Source organism: Ovis aries, chromosome 25, assembly GCF_016772045.2.
Source record: "Ovis aries strain OAR_USU_Benz2616 breed Rambouillet chromosome 25, ARS-UI_Ramb_v3.0, whole genome shotgun sequence".
Classification (NCBI taxonomy): Eukaryota; Metazoa; Chordata; class Mammalia; order Artiodactyla; family Bovidae; genus Ovis; species Ovis aries.
The window spans coordinates 28702771-28720546 of NC_056078.1; the positions used below are offsets into that span (position 1 = coordinate 28702771).

The following is a 17776-nucleotide window of genomic DNA, read 5'->3' on the forward strand; positions in this document are numbered from 1 at the left end:
CTCCAAGTGAATGTGTGACCAAAAAAATAATGATTACATGTCCTCATTTTTGCTGAGTGCACATGGCTTTCCCCAAATTACAACCTTCCATTTCTCTTGCCCCTTCACCGCAGTGTATTTTTACCTAGCAAGAGAAAGAAGATGCTCTAAATAGACAGACCCTGATTCTACTTACAAAACTGTGGGAAGAGACTGGGACCTCCTCCCTCTCTGAGACAACGGTGCCACTGAGACTGCGTGAGATGCGCCGAAAGTTCTCTGCACCATACTGATCATCCTCCCCACACTCCCTGCTGGGGCCTTGGCAAGGTGCGGCCTTCAAACACACAGACACACAGGCAGACACGTAACATCAGACCTGTGGTTTTCCCACAGACTCTGTCCCGAGGGATATGGGAGAGAATAGGGTAAGTAAGACTCACTAGTAGAGATCTGAATTAGATATATTTGAAAGGTAGTAGCCATGTGGCAACCTCCTCTCACTCAAAAGAAGCCCAATCATAGATCTTGTTCTCTTCTAATAGCCCCACATTCCTATGCCCTGCCTTATCACCAACCCCACCACCCATATCTCTCCATAATTCTTTCCCAACATACCACCCCATGCCCAGAACTATAGAACCTGAGGTGGCTACCTGAGAAGCAGATACTGCGTTGGCTTCATGGAGACTGTGCTCCATTTCTGCTGTTGGGGTCTTTGAGAGACCAAGGCCAGGGGCTGAGTGCAACCTCCTCCCTACACCATCTGCAGAGCCTGAGGAGGAAAACATAAACATAAGTTGAACCCATCTCTTCTCCCAGAGTCTGCACTCAGCCTGCAACACAAAACTCTGCAGTTTTTGCTTCATTAAATAACAAATATTCATCTCTGAATTCAGTGGAGGATGGATTCCTAGAATGTAGAAACAGGAGTTTCAGAATATGGATAGCTTCCCATAGGCCATAGGGATCTCAAACACAGGCCCTAGAGAAGGGACTCTGTGGACACATAGCTAAATAGTAAATATAATCAGCTTTGCTGCTGTCAGATTTGGGTCCAAGACTTATAATAGATACAGAGGAAGTTACCTGACACAGTAATTCTCTAGAGCATCTGCAATGACAAGGGAAATGTTGTCTCCAGTCTAGTTAGAAAATTATCATAGTAACCATATATTAAACCACCTCCTTTTACAAAACAGGAAAATAAGTTCCAGAGTCTGACAAATAGTAAGTAGTTTAATCAGGATTAAAACTCAAGTCTTTGGATTTTCACTTCAATTATATACTATGAGCAGAAGCTCTTCAACATTTTATATGTGTAGTGTGGTCTTTTATTTCCTCATTAGCATCTCTCTAATCACTTACATTCTAAACAAATTCTAAATGTTATCTCTTCCTAAAAATCTTGTGAGACTGTAAAGAGATGAGCTGCTCCAAACTGGATATGTGACTCCCAAGGGGCTTGCTCCAATACAACTAATTAAGCCTTCTGAAAGTGCACACACCCTTGACCTACATTTGATATATATGTCTATTGCCAATTCACATCTTGATTTGATATTTTGATTCTAATACGTGTACCTAGCCAAAACATGATATTGCTGATACTAAGCTAAAAGGCCAGTTATTTTTAATATTTTCTTGTGCTTAAATGCAGTGGTTCCAATACTACCTCTGATTCATCTAGAACTTTTTAAAAATACAGCTTTGTGTATCTCTCCACGGACATACTAAATCAGAATCTTTCTGGTTAGAGCCTGGGAATATTATTTTTAAGAGATTTCCATAAAGAATGTGGGAGAATAGCCTTAAACATTGTTAGAAGAAATGTGAAATATTATAGTCTTCCTAATAAGCAATCTAGAGATAACCATTAAGATTGAAAATATATTTACTTTCTTACCCTCTTGAGAATAAGAAGCAAAAATATCAGTTTATTGTGGCATTGTTTGGCTAATAACTAGAAATAAAGTAATGCCTATCTACAGCAGAATGGCTAAATACTTTATAGTATCCTCAATATCAAATACTGTTCAGCCACTAAAAAAAAAAAAAAAAAAAGGAATTGAATTAAACTAGATGACTTTGAGGAATTTTCAAGTATTTTCAAGTACTGAGTTAAAAGAAATCTGTAAAATAATCCCCAAGAAAAAAACATGATATATATACATCTGCATAGGATTACATGAACAGAAAAATACAGATATATGCCCAATAGATTATTGTCTGAGAAGGTTGAGGGCAGGGGTAAACAGTAGGGACTGATTTAAGGAAAGGAGAGAGAAATTTTCTATAATAAAAACATCAGGTATGTTATGATCCCATTTATATGAAATTATTCCTCTCTTTTTTTTTTTAAGCCATTTCTTCAGTGACTGTGATGGGCAGTCAGATTTAAGAATTATAGCTGTAATGGTTAGAGTTTGCTCAGTTGCTCAGTCGTGTACGACTCTTTGTGACCCCATGGACTGTAGCCCACCAGGCTCCTCTATCCATGGTATTCTCCAGTCAAGAATACTGGAGGGGGTTGTCATTTCCTCCTCTGGGAGATCGTCCCAACCCAAGGATCAAACCCCTGTCTCCTGTGTCTCTTGCACTGGCAGGCTGATTCTTTACCACTGAGCCACCTGGGAAGCCCAGGAGCACACTGATAAGGTTAAGATGAGCTTTTTGACTAAGAATGGCTCCATGTTATTCATGGCCAAGCACTAATAAAATCCTTCATCAGACTGAACTCGTTACTTGCCTTCTGCTTCACTGATATATAAAGAGCTGTTGGACAGAACCTGGATCCGCTTATCTGCAGACACTTTTGCTTCATTTTTCAACCAAGTGACCTTAATAGGAACTTCTCCATGAGCCTGGCAACCTAAGAATCTAGAATTTGGAATTGCTCTAATCACATGTGATTCCTATCTAGCGAATGAGGTAGCCACTGGAATCTCCTGAAGAGAGTAGACACTGATTCCTTTAAAGACATTTAAACAGAGGTGAAGGTGGCCTCTGTAAGGGGTACTGTTTAGGGCACTTCTGGCTTTGACAGAAAGCAGAATTAAGGTGCCCCTTTATGGATCACAGCCTTGTCATAGTGAAGGGGCCTGCGTAATAACACAATGAAGCTATGAGCCATGCTGTGCAGGGCCACCCAAGACGGACAGGTCATAGTGGAGAGTTCTGATAAAACGTGGTCCATAGGAGGCAATGGCAAACCACTCCAGAATTCTTGCCTCTGTTGTTGTGGCTGCTGCTGCTGCTAAGTCGCTTCAGTCGTGTCAGACTCTGTGCAACCCCACAGACAGCAACCCACCAGGCTCTGCCATCCCTGGGGTTCTCCAGGCAAGAACACTGGAGTGGGTTGCCATTTCCCTCTCCAATGCATGAAAGCAAAAAGTGAAAATGAAGTCGCTCAGTAGTGTCTGACTCTTTGCGACACCATGGACCACAGCCCACCAGGCTCCTCCGTCCATGGGATTTTCCAGGCAAGAGTACTGGAGTGGGGTGCCATTGCCTTCTCTAATTCTTGCCTCTAGAACCCCATGAACAGCATGAGAAGGCAAAAAGATTATGAAACCGGAAGATGAGCCTTCCAGGTCAGAAGGTGTCCAATAAGGTACTAGGAAGGAGCAGAGAGAAAGCTCCAGAAAGAATGAAGAGGCTGGGCCAAAGCGGGAATGACACCCAGTTGTGGATGTGTCTGGTAGTGAAAAGTTGTAAAGACTAATGCTGTGAAGAACAATACTGCAAAAGAACCTGGAATATTAGGTCCATGAATCAAGGTAAACTGGATGTGGTCAAGCAGGAGATAGCAAGAGTAAACATTGACATCTTAGAAATCAGTGAACTAAAATGGAAAGGAATGGATGAATTTAATTCAGATGACCACTGTATCTACTATTGTGGGCAAGAATCCCTTAGAGGAAATGGAGTAGCCCTCAAAGTCAACAAAAGAGACCAAAAAGCAGTTCTTGGGTGCAATCTCAAAAATGACGGAATGATCTCAGTTCATTTCAAGGCATATCATTCAACATCATAGTAATCAAAGTCTATGCCCAACCACTAATGCCGAAGAAGGTGAAGTTGAATGGTTCTGTGAAGACCTACAAGACCTTCTAGCAGTAATATCAAAAAGATGTCCTTTACATCACAGGGGACTGGAATGCAAAAGTAGGAAGTCAAATGATACCTGGAAGAACAGGCAAGTTTGGCCGTAGAATACAAAATGAACCAGGGCAAAGGCTAACAGAGTTCTGTCAGGAGAAGCACTGGTCATAACAAACACTCTCTTCCAACAATATAAGAGATGACTCTACACATGGATATCACCAGATGGTCAATATCAAAATCAGACTGATTATAATTCTTTGCAGCTATAGATGGACAAGCTCTATACAGTCAGCAAAAATAAGACCTGGAGTTGACTGTGCCTCACATCACAAGCTCCTTACTGCAAAATTCAGACTTAAACTGAAGAACGTAGGGAAAACCACTAGGCCATTCAGGTATTACCTAAAGTAAATCCCTTATGGTTATAAACTAGAGGTGATAAAACAGATTCAAGGGCTTAGATCTAGCAGACAGAGTACCTGAAGAACTATGGACGGAGGTTCATAACACTGTATAGGAGGCAGTGACCAAAATCATCTCAAATAAATTCAAGAAGGCTAAGTGGTTGTCTGAGGAGACTTTACAAATAGCTGAGAAAAGAGCAGCGAAAGGCAAGGGAGAAAGGGAAAGATATCCCCAACTGAAGGCAGAGTTCCAGAGAACAGCAAGGAGAGGTAAGAAGGACTTCTTAAATGAACAATGCAAAGAAATAGAGGAAAACAATAGAATGGAAAAGACTACAGATCTTCTCCAGAAAACTGGAGATACCAAGGGAACATTTCATGCAAAGATGGGCAAAATAAAGGACAGAATGGCAAGGACCTAAAAGAAGCAGAATAGGTTAAAAAGAGGTGGCAAGAATACACAGAAGAACCATACAAGAGAAGTCTTAATGACCTGGATAACCACGATAGTGTGGTTACTTACCTAAAGCCAGACATTCTGGAGTGCGCCTTAGGAAGCATTACTATGAACAAAGCTAGAGGAGGTGATAGAATTCCAGTTGAGCTATTTAAAATGCTAAAAGATGATTCTGTTAAAGTGCAATACTCAGTATGTCAGCAAATTTGGTAAACTCAGCATTGGCCGAAGGACTGGAAAAGGTCAGTTTTCATCCCAATTCCAAAGAAGGGCAAAGCCAAAGATTGTTCAAACTACCATACAATCATGCTCATTTCAGATGCTGGCAAGGTAACACTCAAAATCCTTCAAGCTAGTCGTCGGTAGCTTGTGAACCAAGAACTTCCGGATGTACAAGCTAGATTTAGAAAAGGCAGAGGAACCAGAGATCAAATTGTCAACATCTGTTGGATCATAGAAAAAGCAAGGAAATTTCAAAAAAATCTGCTTCATCAACTACATTAAAGCCTTTTAACTGTGTAGATCACAACAGACTGCGGAAAATTCTTAAAGAGGTGTAAATACCAGAACATGTTACTTGTCTCCTGAGAAACCTGTGTGTGGGTCAAGAAGCAACAGTTAGAACCGGACATGGAACAAGTGACTGGTTCAAAACTGGGCAAGGAGTACATCAAGGCTGTATATTGTCACCCTGCTTATTATAACATATGCAGAGTACCTCATGTGAAATGCCAGGCTGGATGAATCACAGGCTGGAATCAAGATTGCTGGGACAAATACCAACAACCTCATATATGCAGATGATACCACTTTAATGGCAGAAAGTGAAGAGGAACTGAGAGCTTCTTGATGAGGTGAAAGAAGAGTGGAAAAGCTGGCTTAAAACTCAACATTCAGAAAACTAAGATCATGGCATCTGGTTCCATCACTTCATGGCAAACAGATGGGGAAAAAGTGGAAACAGTGACAGATTTTATTTTCTTGGGCTCCAAAACCACTGCAGACAGTGACTGCAGCCACAAAATTAAAAGACATTAGCTCCTTGGAAGGAAAGCTATGACAAACCTAGAGAGTGTGTTAAAAAGCAGAGACATGACTTTGCTGACAAAGGTGTGTCTAGTCAAAGCTATGGCTTTTCCATTAGTCATATATGGATGTGAGAGTTGGACCATAAAGAAGGCTGAGCACCAAAGAATTGATGCTTTCAAATTGTGGTGTTGGAGAATACTCTTGAGAGTCCCTTGGATAGCAAGGAGACTAAACCAGCCAATCCTAAAGGAAATCAGTCCTGAATGTTCATTGGAAGGACTGATGCTGAAGCTGAAGCTCCAATACTTTGGCCACCTGATGTGAAGAGCAGACTCATTAGAAAAGACCCTGATGCTGGGAAAGACTGAAGGCAGGAGGAGAAGGGGACGACAGAGGATGAGATGGCTGGATGGCATCACTGACTTAATGAACATGGGTTTGAGTAAACTCTGGGAGATAGTGAAGGACAGGGAAGCCTGGCATGCTGCAGTGCATTGGATGCAAACAGTCAGACAGAACTTAGAGATGAACAACTGTGAAAAGACGTTTGTGGGAAAACTAGAAAAAAATGAAAACTGACTAGTTACTATATACTGTAGTATAGTATAGTAATACTATACTATAGAGTATACAACTGGAAAAAATGAATACTGCCTAGTTACTATATTATATAATTTCTACTATATTATATTAAGAAATTATTGCTAATTTTTTAGGTATAATAGTGGCATAGTTCGGCTTTTAAAGGGGGCTTCCCTGGTGGCTCAGTGGTGAAGAATCCATCTGCCATTGCAGGGGACACAGATTCACTCTCTGATCCAGGAAGATCCCACGTACTGCTGAGCAACTAAGCCTGTGCACCACAACAATTGAGCCTGTGCCCTAGAGCCTGGGACCCGCAACTACCTGAACCCTGCCCACCCTATAGCTCACACGCTGTAACAAGAGAAGTTACCACAATAAGAAACCTGGGCACTGCAACTAAATAAAAGCCCCTGCAGCAATAAAGACCCAGCATAGGCAAAAAAAGAAGAAAAAAAAAATCCAGTGGGGGAAGGGAAAGGGGAGGAGGGTTGCTAAATGAAAATAAGCCACATGTTAATAATTGGCCAAGATAATCACCATGGAAGTCAGTGATAAGTACAAAGGGGGTGATCATAATACTTTATTGTTGTTGTTCAATCGCTCAGTTGTGTCCGACTCTTTGCGACCCCATGGACTGCGGCACACCAGGCTTTCCTGTCCTTCACAATCTCCCAGGCCTTGCTGAAACTCATGTCCATTGAGTCAGTAATGTTATCCAACCATCTCATCCTCTGTCATCCCCTTCTCCTCCTGCCTTCAATCTTGCCCAGCATCAGGGTTCTTTTCTAATAAATCTGTTCTTCGCATCAGGTGGCCAAAGTATTGGAGTTTTAGCTTCAGCATCTGTCCTTCCAATGAACACCCAGGACTGATCTCCTTTAGGAGAACTCCTTTAGGATGAACACCCAGGTTGGATCTCCTTGCAGTCCAAGGGACTCTCAAGAGTCTTCTCCAATACCACAGTTCAAAAGCACCAATTCTTCGGCACTCAGCTTTCTTCACAGTCCAACTCTCATATCCACACATGCCCACTGGAAAAACCATAGCCTTGACTAGATGGATTAGAGGTTCACTGACACCTTTTTAGGGTACTGAAAAAACACTTTAAAACTGATGGTGGTGAAGGGTGGATAACTATCAATATACTAAAAAACCACTGAACTGTACACTTTAAATAGGTGAGCTGTCCAGTATGTAAATTATCTATCAGTAAAGCTTTTTTTTTTAAGTAGTAAGTCAGAGAAAGAGAAAAAACATATGATCACACTTATATGTGGGGTCTTAAAAGAATTAAACTCATAGAAACAGAATGCAACGATAGTTGCCAAGAGCTCGAGGTTAGGGGAAATATAGAGATATTGGTCAAAGGGTACACATTTCCAATTATAAGATGAATAAGTTCTGAGAATCCTAATGTATAGCATGGTGACTATAGTTAACTATTTTGTGTTATTATATACCTGAAAGTTGCTAAGATAGTAGATCTTAGTTAAATATTCTCACCGCACACACACACAACAGTAATTAGGTATGGTGATGGTTTTGTTCACTACCTTTATTGTGGTAAAACTCTGCAACATACGCATGTATCAACCGTCACACTGTATACCTTAAACTTACAGTGTTACTTATCAACTATAGATATAAATCTGGAGGAAGAAAGGAATTTGGTGCTTAATAAATCCTTCCCAATAAAAGAGGACTCCCCTAAAGATATATTCTATCATATATGGACCCTAACCAGCATTTTCCTCCTCGATTTCCTTCCTTCATCTATTTCTCACTTCCACTGATCTCTTTCTTTATTTTGTCAGGTCAGTTCTGAAAGACTCGACTTAAAAGAGACTAACCAAAATACAGCCTACTTTGGTTTGACAAGTTATTTTTAGGACTGATTCATCAAATGGATCTTAAAAATCAGTTTTCTTTCACTATCAAGTACAAATTAATGGTTGGTAGGTATGCCTGGAGAATCCCAGGGACGGGGGAGCCTGGTGGCTGCCGTCTATGGGGTCGCACAGAGTCGGACACGCCTGAAGCGACTCAGCAGCGGCAGCAGGCGTGCTTTCATACTGCCTTCAGAAGTCTAATCTTCCTGAGTTTGCCAGCATGTATCAAGAGATTTTTTTAGTTTAAAACTTTCAACTAGTTATTATCCTTCTAAAAGTTTATTCTAAGGAGTTTATCAGAAATGTGGCCAAACTCTTTAAGTATAAAGATACTCATCACAGTGCTATATTACCAAAAAATTGGAAGTAAGTACTTAACCAGAGTAGAATGGTTGAATATATTAGAGTACAGTCATGTGAAGCATATTATAGTCATTAAAAGTAGTTTTTTCCAGAGGGAAAATGCTTATGGATATAAGAAAATCATGGGACTAAACTGTATCCATATTTTACAATGATTCTACTTTTGATAAAAACAATACAAATAAATATATAGTATATATGCATAAAAAACAAAACCAGCAGCAACATGACTGGACCTATAGATTATATTAAGTGAGGTAAATCAGAGAAAGACAAATATACATCACTTGTACATGGAATCTGGGCTTCCTTTGTGGATCAGGCGGTAAAGAATCTGCCCGTAATGCGGGAGACCCAGGTTCGATCCCTGAGTTGGGAAGATCCCTGGAGAAGGGAAAGGCTACCCACTCCAGTATTCTGGCCTGGAGAATTCCGTGGACTAGTCCACGGGTCGCAAAGAGTCAGACACAACTGAGTAACTTTCACTTTCACATACATGGAATCTAAAATGATGATACAAATGAACTTATTTATAAAACAGAAACTGACTCACAGACATAGAAACCAAACTTTTGGTTATCAAAGAGGAAAGAGGGGAAGGGATAAACTGGGAGTTTGGGATTAACATATATATACTACTATATAGGAAATATATAAACAAGGACCTATTGCATAGCACAGGTAATAGTCAATATTTTGTAATAGCCCATTTGGAAAAAAATCTGAAAAACAATACACACACATATATGTATATATATTAACATACATATGTATACAGTGGCTCAGCAGTAAAGAATCAGCCTGCAGTGTAGGAGAAGCAGGTTTCATTCCTGGGTCAGGAGGATCCCCTAGAGGAGGAAATGGCAACTCACTCCAGTATTCTTGTCTGAAAAATTCCATGGACAGGGGAGCCTGGCGGGCTATAGTCCAAGGAGTCACAAAGAGTCGGACATAACTAAGCAAGCATGCATGCATATATATATATATACATACATACATATATATATATGCATATACATACACTATATATATTAATATATGAACTGAATCACTCTGCTATATACCATATACCTAAAACTAATACAACTCTGTAAATCAACTATACTTCAATTTTTTAAAAAAGTATATCAACCAGGGCTGGGACACAACCCAAAGCCAGAAGTAAACTCATGAAATTACTGAGTGGGGTTATCAGTGATTTTTCTTACTTTCAGTTCAATTCAGTTCAGTCGCTCAGTCATGTCCAACTCTTTGCGACCCCATGAATCACAGCATGCTAGGCCTCCCTGTCCATCACCAACTCCTGGAGTTCACTCAAACTCATGTCCATCGAGTCAGTGATGCCATCCAGCCATCTCATCCTCTGTCGTCCCCTTCTCCTCCTGCCCCCAATCCCTCCCAGCATCAGAGTCTTTTCCAATGAGTCAACTCTTTGCATGAGGTGGCCAAAGTATTGGAGCTTCAGCTTTAGCATCATTCCTTCCAAAGAACCACCCAGGACTGATCTCCCTTAAAATGGACTGGTCCTTGCAGTCCAAGGGACTCTCAAGAGTCTTCTCCAACACCACAGTTCAAAAGCATCAATTCTTTGGCACTCAGCTTTCTTCACAGTCCAACTCTCACATCCATACATGACCACTGGAAAAACCATAGCCTTGACTAGATGGATCTTTGTTGGCAAAGTAATGTCTCTGCTTTTGAATATGCTATCTAGGTTGGTCATAACTTTCCTTCCAAGGAGTAAGCGTCTTTTAGTTTCATGGCTGCAGTCACCATCTGCAGTGATTTTGGAGCCCCCTAAAAATAAAGTCTGACACTGTTTCCACTGTTTCCCCATCTATTTCCCATGAAGTGATGGGCCCAGATACCATGATCTTCGTTTTCTGAATGTTGAGCTTTAAGCCAACTTTTTCACTCTCCTCTTTCACTTTCATCAAGAGGCTTTTTAGTTCCTCTTCACTTTCTGCCATAAGGGTGGTGTTATCTGCATATCTGAGGTTACCGATATTTCTCCCTGCAATCTTGATTCCAGCTTATGCTTTTTCCAGCCCAGCGTTTCTCATGATGTACTCTGCATATAAGTTAAATAAGCAGGATGACAATAGACAGCCTTGACATACTCCTTTTCCTATTTGGAACCAGTCTGTTGTTCCATGTCCAGTTCTAACTGTTGCTTCCTGACCTGCATATAGGTTTCTCAAGAGGCAGGTCAGGTGGTCTGGTATTCCCATCTCTTTCAGAATTTTCCACAGTTTCTTGTGATCCACACAGTCAAAGGCTTTGGCATAGTCAATAAAGCAGAAATAGATGTTTTTCTGAAACTCCTGTTTTTTCCATGATCCAGCCTGTAGAGTTGCAAAGAGTTGGACACACTGAAGCGACTTAGCATGCACCCCAAATAGTAACAATTTATTTTACTATAGATACTTTTGAAAATATACTTTATATACTTTATATATTTATATATATACTTTATATATTTTCAAAAATATCTATAGTAAAAAAAAAAAAACTTGCTATATGGGGTGCATGCTAAGTCGCTTCAGTGTGTCCAACTCTTTGCAACTCTACAGACTGTAGCCTGCCAGGCTCCTCTGTTCATGAGATTCTCCAGGCAAGAACGCTGGAGTGGGTTGCCATGCCTTCCTCCAGGAGATCTTCCTGACCCAGGGATTGAACCCATGTCTCTTACATCTCTTGCCTTGGCAGGAGGGTTCTTTACCACTAGCGGTACCTGGGAAGCCCACTGTTTGGACTTTTTGTTTTGTTTGTACTATAATGTTTGACATTCAATTGCTTAGTTCAGTTTTAGTCACATTGTATTTTTTCATATGTGTTTCTTATCCTTAAAACACTTCACATTTGTATATTCTTTCTCTGTTACATTAGCCAGGATCTAACTGAGGCAAATTCCTACTTTTCCTTATTCTTTAGAATCTTCCCATACTGCTCTGTCCTATGTATCTAAGGATCCTAAAAATGTTATTGCAAAGTCTAGAGTGAAGATCCTAAGAAAAACATATCTTAATATCAAATCTTATATTTATGTGATGATCCCCACTCTGACACTACTGGAAACAGAAGACTCTGAATAAACACTTGTTTGGCTGTAATTAAATGTTGGTTGGCAGCATGCAAAGAATCTATACCACCTGAACTGAAGATACATTTCTCGAGTCAATTTCACAGAATCATACGTATCATTTTAAGAGTTGCAAAGTATCTTTAAAAGAAAATCACTGAACCAATTTTCTTATAGGTAAAATCTTATATATTAAATGACTTATCCAAATTTATACTGACAGTTAATGATGGAGACAGGATGACAGTTCAGGCTTTGGATTCTTAAGTACACCAATCCTAAATTATAAATATCCTTTACGTCTTCAGTTTATAGAATTATGTGTATACTTTGCATTTAACATTAGACTTCATTCTTCACACAATATAATCTCACAAACAGTCAGTCAACAGGTACCCTACAAGCATACCTCCTTGAAAATTCTAAACCCGGTAGTTTCGGAATGGATGAGGGAAGGTCTCGGTATAGCTGGTTCGGTACAATCTGGAAATGCTACATTGGAGACCTGGCTCAGTGTCTACATCCTTGTTGCAAGCTGGATCTGGAAGCTGGATCTTGGGATCAGTTCAGTTCCTAAGCCATAGAAGGATGACTTACCCACTCAGCCTCCCCTGTCTCATGCTGAATCACTCTCAAAGGCCTAAGAACCACTCCTTAGCATATATACTGCAGCGCCCTGGGCATACAGTCATTGGTCTCTTTCTTTAGAAGGAGGGAACTAGCCTGTGAGTGATGATTCTGCCCCCATTCTCTACTCTAGCCAGGAAAATGTCTAGCTCTTATCATGAAGTCGTTATAAATAAAGTCAGAAATTCTGCTGCTGCCACCTAAGCTGAGGATATTATTTAGATAGAATACCATCCCCCCTTCTGATCTTATCCTCCTGCCTTCAGCTTTTCTGTGCCCCCACACCTCCTGCCCCTGCTTGCATTCTTACCTGTTTGGCTCAGCGGGTTCCAGGCTACTTCCTGCTGCCCACATCCAGAACAGCCAGATTGAGAAACCTGAAGACTGGCTTGGTAGAGAGACTCCAATTCTGAGGTCTCCTGCTCTGTGTCCTGGTTCCAATGTGGATGCAAAATGATGTGCTTTCTTTCTGGATAGGTTACACAGGTATGGGAATCATGAGGGGAGGACTTCATTCCTGGCCCAGGGACCCCATGTGTAAGCTGAGAATCACAGAGCCTTGTGACATTCACCCAAGAATCCAAAGGCAAGGAAGTCCCCGAGTCGACACTGCTGCCCAGCTCCTTAGGCCCACCATCTCTCACTTGAGACGGTTTCCCGTGGTAAATACCTGACTCTACCAATCTGGGCTGTCCTCCCCTAGAAGCTTCACCGTTAGGCGGCCCAGAGTTCATGGCAAGAGGAGGATGATTAGCAGGCTCTTCCCAGGAAGGCAGTTTGTTCCTACTATCCAAACAGGGTTGTTGTTTTGCCCAAGACAAGTGGCCTTTCCCTTGACCCTGTGGGAAAGGAGGCTTACAGTCAGAAGGTGGAGAGTCCTTCCTTAGACTATTTGGCAAACTTCTATCCTGGGCACCTGTTCCATCCCTGGTGGAGGCTCCGTGCATCCTCTGGAACTGCTCTGCCAAAGAGCGGACAAGCCCCTTGGTGGTAGGAAACTCTGGCATAGAGGGCTCCTCGCTGCCTCGGTCCATATTTGAAATCAATGGAGTTTTGAGGTTTGGGGTTTGGAGGCATTGGTTAGTTTTCTGTACAGTATTAGAAGAGTGAAGCACAGATGAAGAAGGAGCAGGTTTTACAGGGTGGCAGGCCCTGTACAGAGAAAGGCTAGGCTGAGCTGCTGAATTTGAAGGACCACAGCCTAGACTGCGTACATCTCCTCTCTCAGAGGTGGCTATTATTCCATTTGGCTGTGGCCAAGGCATCACCTGGGATGAGTCAGCAGGATCCCTCTGTTCTTGGAATAGCTGTTCTGGATCAGTGTCTCTTCCTTCTTGTTGGGGGAACCGGGTCCCGCTGCTATTGTCACCCCTGCAGCTTTGCAGCTCATCCTCTGATTCCCAACCATGATGAGAATTCTTCTCAGTTCTCCCTGGTGTTTTAGGTAAGCCCTGCCTGTGGAACACAGAGGGGTCAATACTGTCCACCTCCACAGAAGTAAGAAGGTTCGAGGCAGACCCGCTGGGGGAATTGTGCTGTGGAGCAGACAGGGCGGATGACTCTGGGAATAATGGCGAGTGTGGCTCATGGCAGGAAGCAGGTGAGTAAATGAAAGTACTGGCCCCAAACTCTGTATTCGTGTAGGGTTCCAGCGGGGCCTCCTGGCTTAACAATACTTGGAGCGGGATAGGCTGTTCACTGAAATAAATAAAGAGAGCCAGTCATAAACTGTCTTAATTGACAAGATTACTTACAAAAAGAACTGTTCATCTGGTTCCCATTTCTAGCTTTTCACAGAGGGAATGGTGAAAAGAAATAGAAAGACAAGCATAAGTAGAGTCAACAGGTTGGAGGTTCACAAGAGAAGACATGTGGTCAGCTCATACCCAAGAAACGGGTAATATCAGTTCTCTTTGTTAAATATCCTCATCAAAGTTGTACACAGTAATAGTAAGCAAAGCTCTTGCCAATATTCTTCATTACCTGTAAAGTCCCATTCCCATCCTCTACTTAAAAATTCAAAAACAAAAATTTCTAGTCCCACATGCAGATGACAAGAGAAGGTAAGCAGAGCCTAGAGATCACTCATACCTAGGGTCCTAAGAGGCAGACCAGTCAAAAGAACCAGAAGGCCATATTTACAGAGTACAGGATGACTTGGGTTCCTGGCATTAACAGAAAGATCAACCATTTCAAGCGTATTCTTATAATCTGGATTTGATTGTGTTTATTCACTGAGATTCTTCCCCAAAGTAATAAATGGTGACTCTCTTGAGATCTGGGAGTGGGAGTAGGGATTAAACGCATTTAATTGGTTTCTAACTAATTGTTTTATATTTCTGATCTGAAAATCTCATTAGAAGCACTTAGATATAACCTTAATTACTCACATATATCAAGTGGCCTTAAGATTTCTGAAAAGAGTTTAGCTCCCTCAATTACTTACATTCAAATATATCTCTGATCAGATTCTCAAATCAGCATTCAACTAGTGGAGTAAACAATAGGAGAAAAGAAGAAAATGGGAAGATCCTAGCTAGGAGTATTAAATTTCAATGATAACATACTATAAACTTATTACCCTTATAACACTGTGAAGAATGTATTACTTATAAGGGAAACCTAATGGAGTCCAAAAGACCTGGATTTGAAATTCTATGCTTCTACTACTTACTAGCTGAGTAATCCTGGGTATCATACTTGGTTAACCCTCTCTGAGCCTGAGTTTTCTTATTTATAAACCATTGCTAAATAGTAATCCCTGTCTCCTAAGGTTATTGTGAGATAGGTAAAATAAAACAGGAAAGTATTCAGCTTACTGCCCGGGCAAATATTCAAAAAATGTCAGCTTCCTTTATAACATTTATATTCTAAAAACTACTCAGGCTTATTAATAGCCAACATTAAAACATTAATTCTTACTTACTTCTATCTATTCAAAGTAACAGCCAGTTTCAAGGGCTAAAATGTGGGAACTATACTAATGGCCATGGGGACTTTTTTCCTATTCCTGACCATAGGGAAGTAAAACAAAGGGAATCTTTGTGTCTTCTCTCAATCGTTCAGTCAGAGCAAGGAAGACTGCTTTCTCTGCTTCCTTAAGGGACATGAGACACTGAAATTCGCAAATAAATCACATGGTTTCTACTGCAAAGTGAAATGCAACTCAGATTGTCATGTCTAAGATCGTAATATGTACCAATTTGATAATCATGTTATTATACAAGTCCAGAGACAAACTCACCCACAGGAAATATGGACAAGTGGTCTATTTATGACGCTATACTTTCTGTATCTTTCTAGGAACTGTTAAGACAAGGACCAGCAGTGGGATGAGCTTTTCTTTGTATATCTGACCTGAGAGAAGAAATCTTTTCAGAGCACTCTTCTCTCTCCCTGGAGTCGCCAAGACAATGAGAGCTGGCTATGGAGCACCCATGGTCACTTCCTCCCCTGGCGTCCATAAACTACAGTGGTTCCCAGGCACTACCTTGTTGGCTGAGGGAGGGCTCCTCCCTGTGAGGGGAGGCAGGTTGAGGGCTGCGACGGCGGCTGAGATGATTGCTGCTGCTGCATGCGATCCTGCAGGCTCCGTGCTTTTCGAATACTGATTTGCAACTTCTTATCGACTAGGGCTCTGCTGTGCGTGCTAGAGCTGGCACCATGCAGGGCAAGTCTTAGTTTAGCTAAAATGCAAAAGAAAATATAGCAGAAACAGAACACAAAAATACAAACAAAAATAAAAAATAAAATTCAACCAAAAATGAGCAGTTATGCAGTAAAACTGAAAATAGGCAGCAGAACTACAAGGCATGGACCATGCATATGGTGTCCAGGGCACAGAGCTGCCTCTGGCAGCAAGGAACATTCATGGGAGCCATGGAGGCCAAACAGGTTCATTCAAATTTAAAAATCAAACAAACAAAAAGCTAAACTAAAATGAGTCAAGAAGATAAATTGGTGCTTCCATCTCAGATGTTACCACTCTCATTGTCCTTTGCAACTAACCTGTCCAATTCTGGTCTCCATTCTCTGCTCCCAACTCCCCCTTCCCGAGAGCCAACAGCAGAACTAAGATCCAAACCTGCGTCTGTCTTTATAGAACACAGCTTCTTGTGGGTCATATTTGAGAACCAGATACAAATTCTTAGTCCCTTGCTGTAACCCTATGGTGCAGCATACCAGGAAGGCAGGGAAGAAACATAAAGAATCAAATATGCAGTTAAGAAGTCACTGGCCTAGGAAGTCACAGCCAATTTATTCATTTCTTCCTGCCCGAAGCTCCACTGCACTAGTCAGTAACTAGCACAAGAGCAGACTAACCTCGCCTCTGAGACCTAACTTTATTTGGGGATTATAAGATAGGTATGGCTGGATAGTTCATTTGTAGACTCCTGCTGAGATTTTTCCAGCAAATATCCACAGGCCACAGTGACAGTGCCTAGCACATTCAGGAATCTGAAAGGAAAAGATAGCTAAAGGGCCTCAGTTTGGGGGAGTGAGAGTAACGAGACCTAAAAGCTCTTTTTATCCTATCTGAGTGAATAACTATCATGGAGTTAGTCAAAAGTGCCATAGCCATAGCGGTTAGAGTTACTTACAGATAGCTTCGTTACAGAGAGCCAAAGCGGCAGCACAGTCTCCCTTCTGCTCCAGATGCAGCGACTCTTCAAACACTGAATCTGCCTCTTGCAGGGACCTCTCAAAGCCGTCACTCCTCCCTGAAAGGGCCAGCACTTTTCATTTTCATAACAACCTATTCCAACCTTTCCTATGTACCGTTGTTTCCCTTCGGTGCACGTAAATCCTCACTGCTGAGCCTCTGGTCCACCTCTACTCCAGCTGACCATTACTAGTAAGAATTCTCTGAAACATGTGGGACATCCACTTTTCTTTGCCTTAGCTGAGACCTTACCAAAGCCGTGAAAGACAGGCATGTCATTGCCCACCACATATTTCAACTCCAAGACCTCTTACGAGGGCCCTCAAGAAAGAACAAAGTACTGTCTATAACAGAAGGGTGGGTTCTTCTGCCTGGAAATGACCTGCTTTCCCACAGGATTGTAACAAGATACAGCTTGGCAATGTGTGTCCAGAACCCCAGATCTCCACCGAGACCTCCACTGCTGTGTTAAGGCAAAAGTGGCTTCAAGACTCTGTGGATAGCCATGTGTAACCCTTCTTTCCTGTACTAATTCTCTCTCTACCACCTGCACCTGGAAAATCAGTACTCCTCTTGGGCACAGGTGTTCTA

General features: G+C 41.6%; 1 protein-coding gene across 50 annotated transcripts in view; it reads right to left on the reverse strand.

The window, feature by feature from the left end:
- USP54 (ubiquitin specific peptidase 54) overlaps positions 1-17776 on the reverse strand; it is a 128127-nt gene that overhangs the window by 6515 nt on the left and 103836 nt on the right. For 16 of the 50 annotated variants that reach the window (XM_060406620.1, XM_042240885.1, XM_060406624.1 and 13 more), the window contains 5 exons: positions 17124-17243; positions 16013-16208; positions 12833-14220; positions 636-754; positions 176-316 (listed from right to left, as the gene is read on the reverse strand). In XM_060406620.1, coding sequence (XP_060262603.1) covers positions 176-316; positions 636-754; positions 12833-14220; positions 16013-16208; positions 17124-17243 — 1964 coding nt within the window. The remainder of the gene's footprint in view (positions 1-175; positions 317-635; positions 755-12832; positions 14221-16012; positions 16209-17123; positions 17244-17776) is intronic. The other 34 variants (XM_060406638.1, XM_060406614.1, XM_060406640.1 and 31 more) reach the window with 3 other exon arrangements.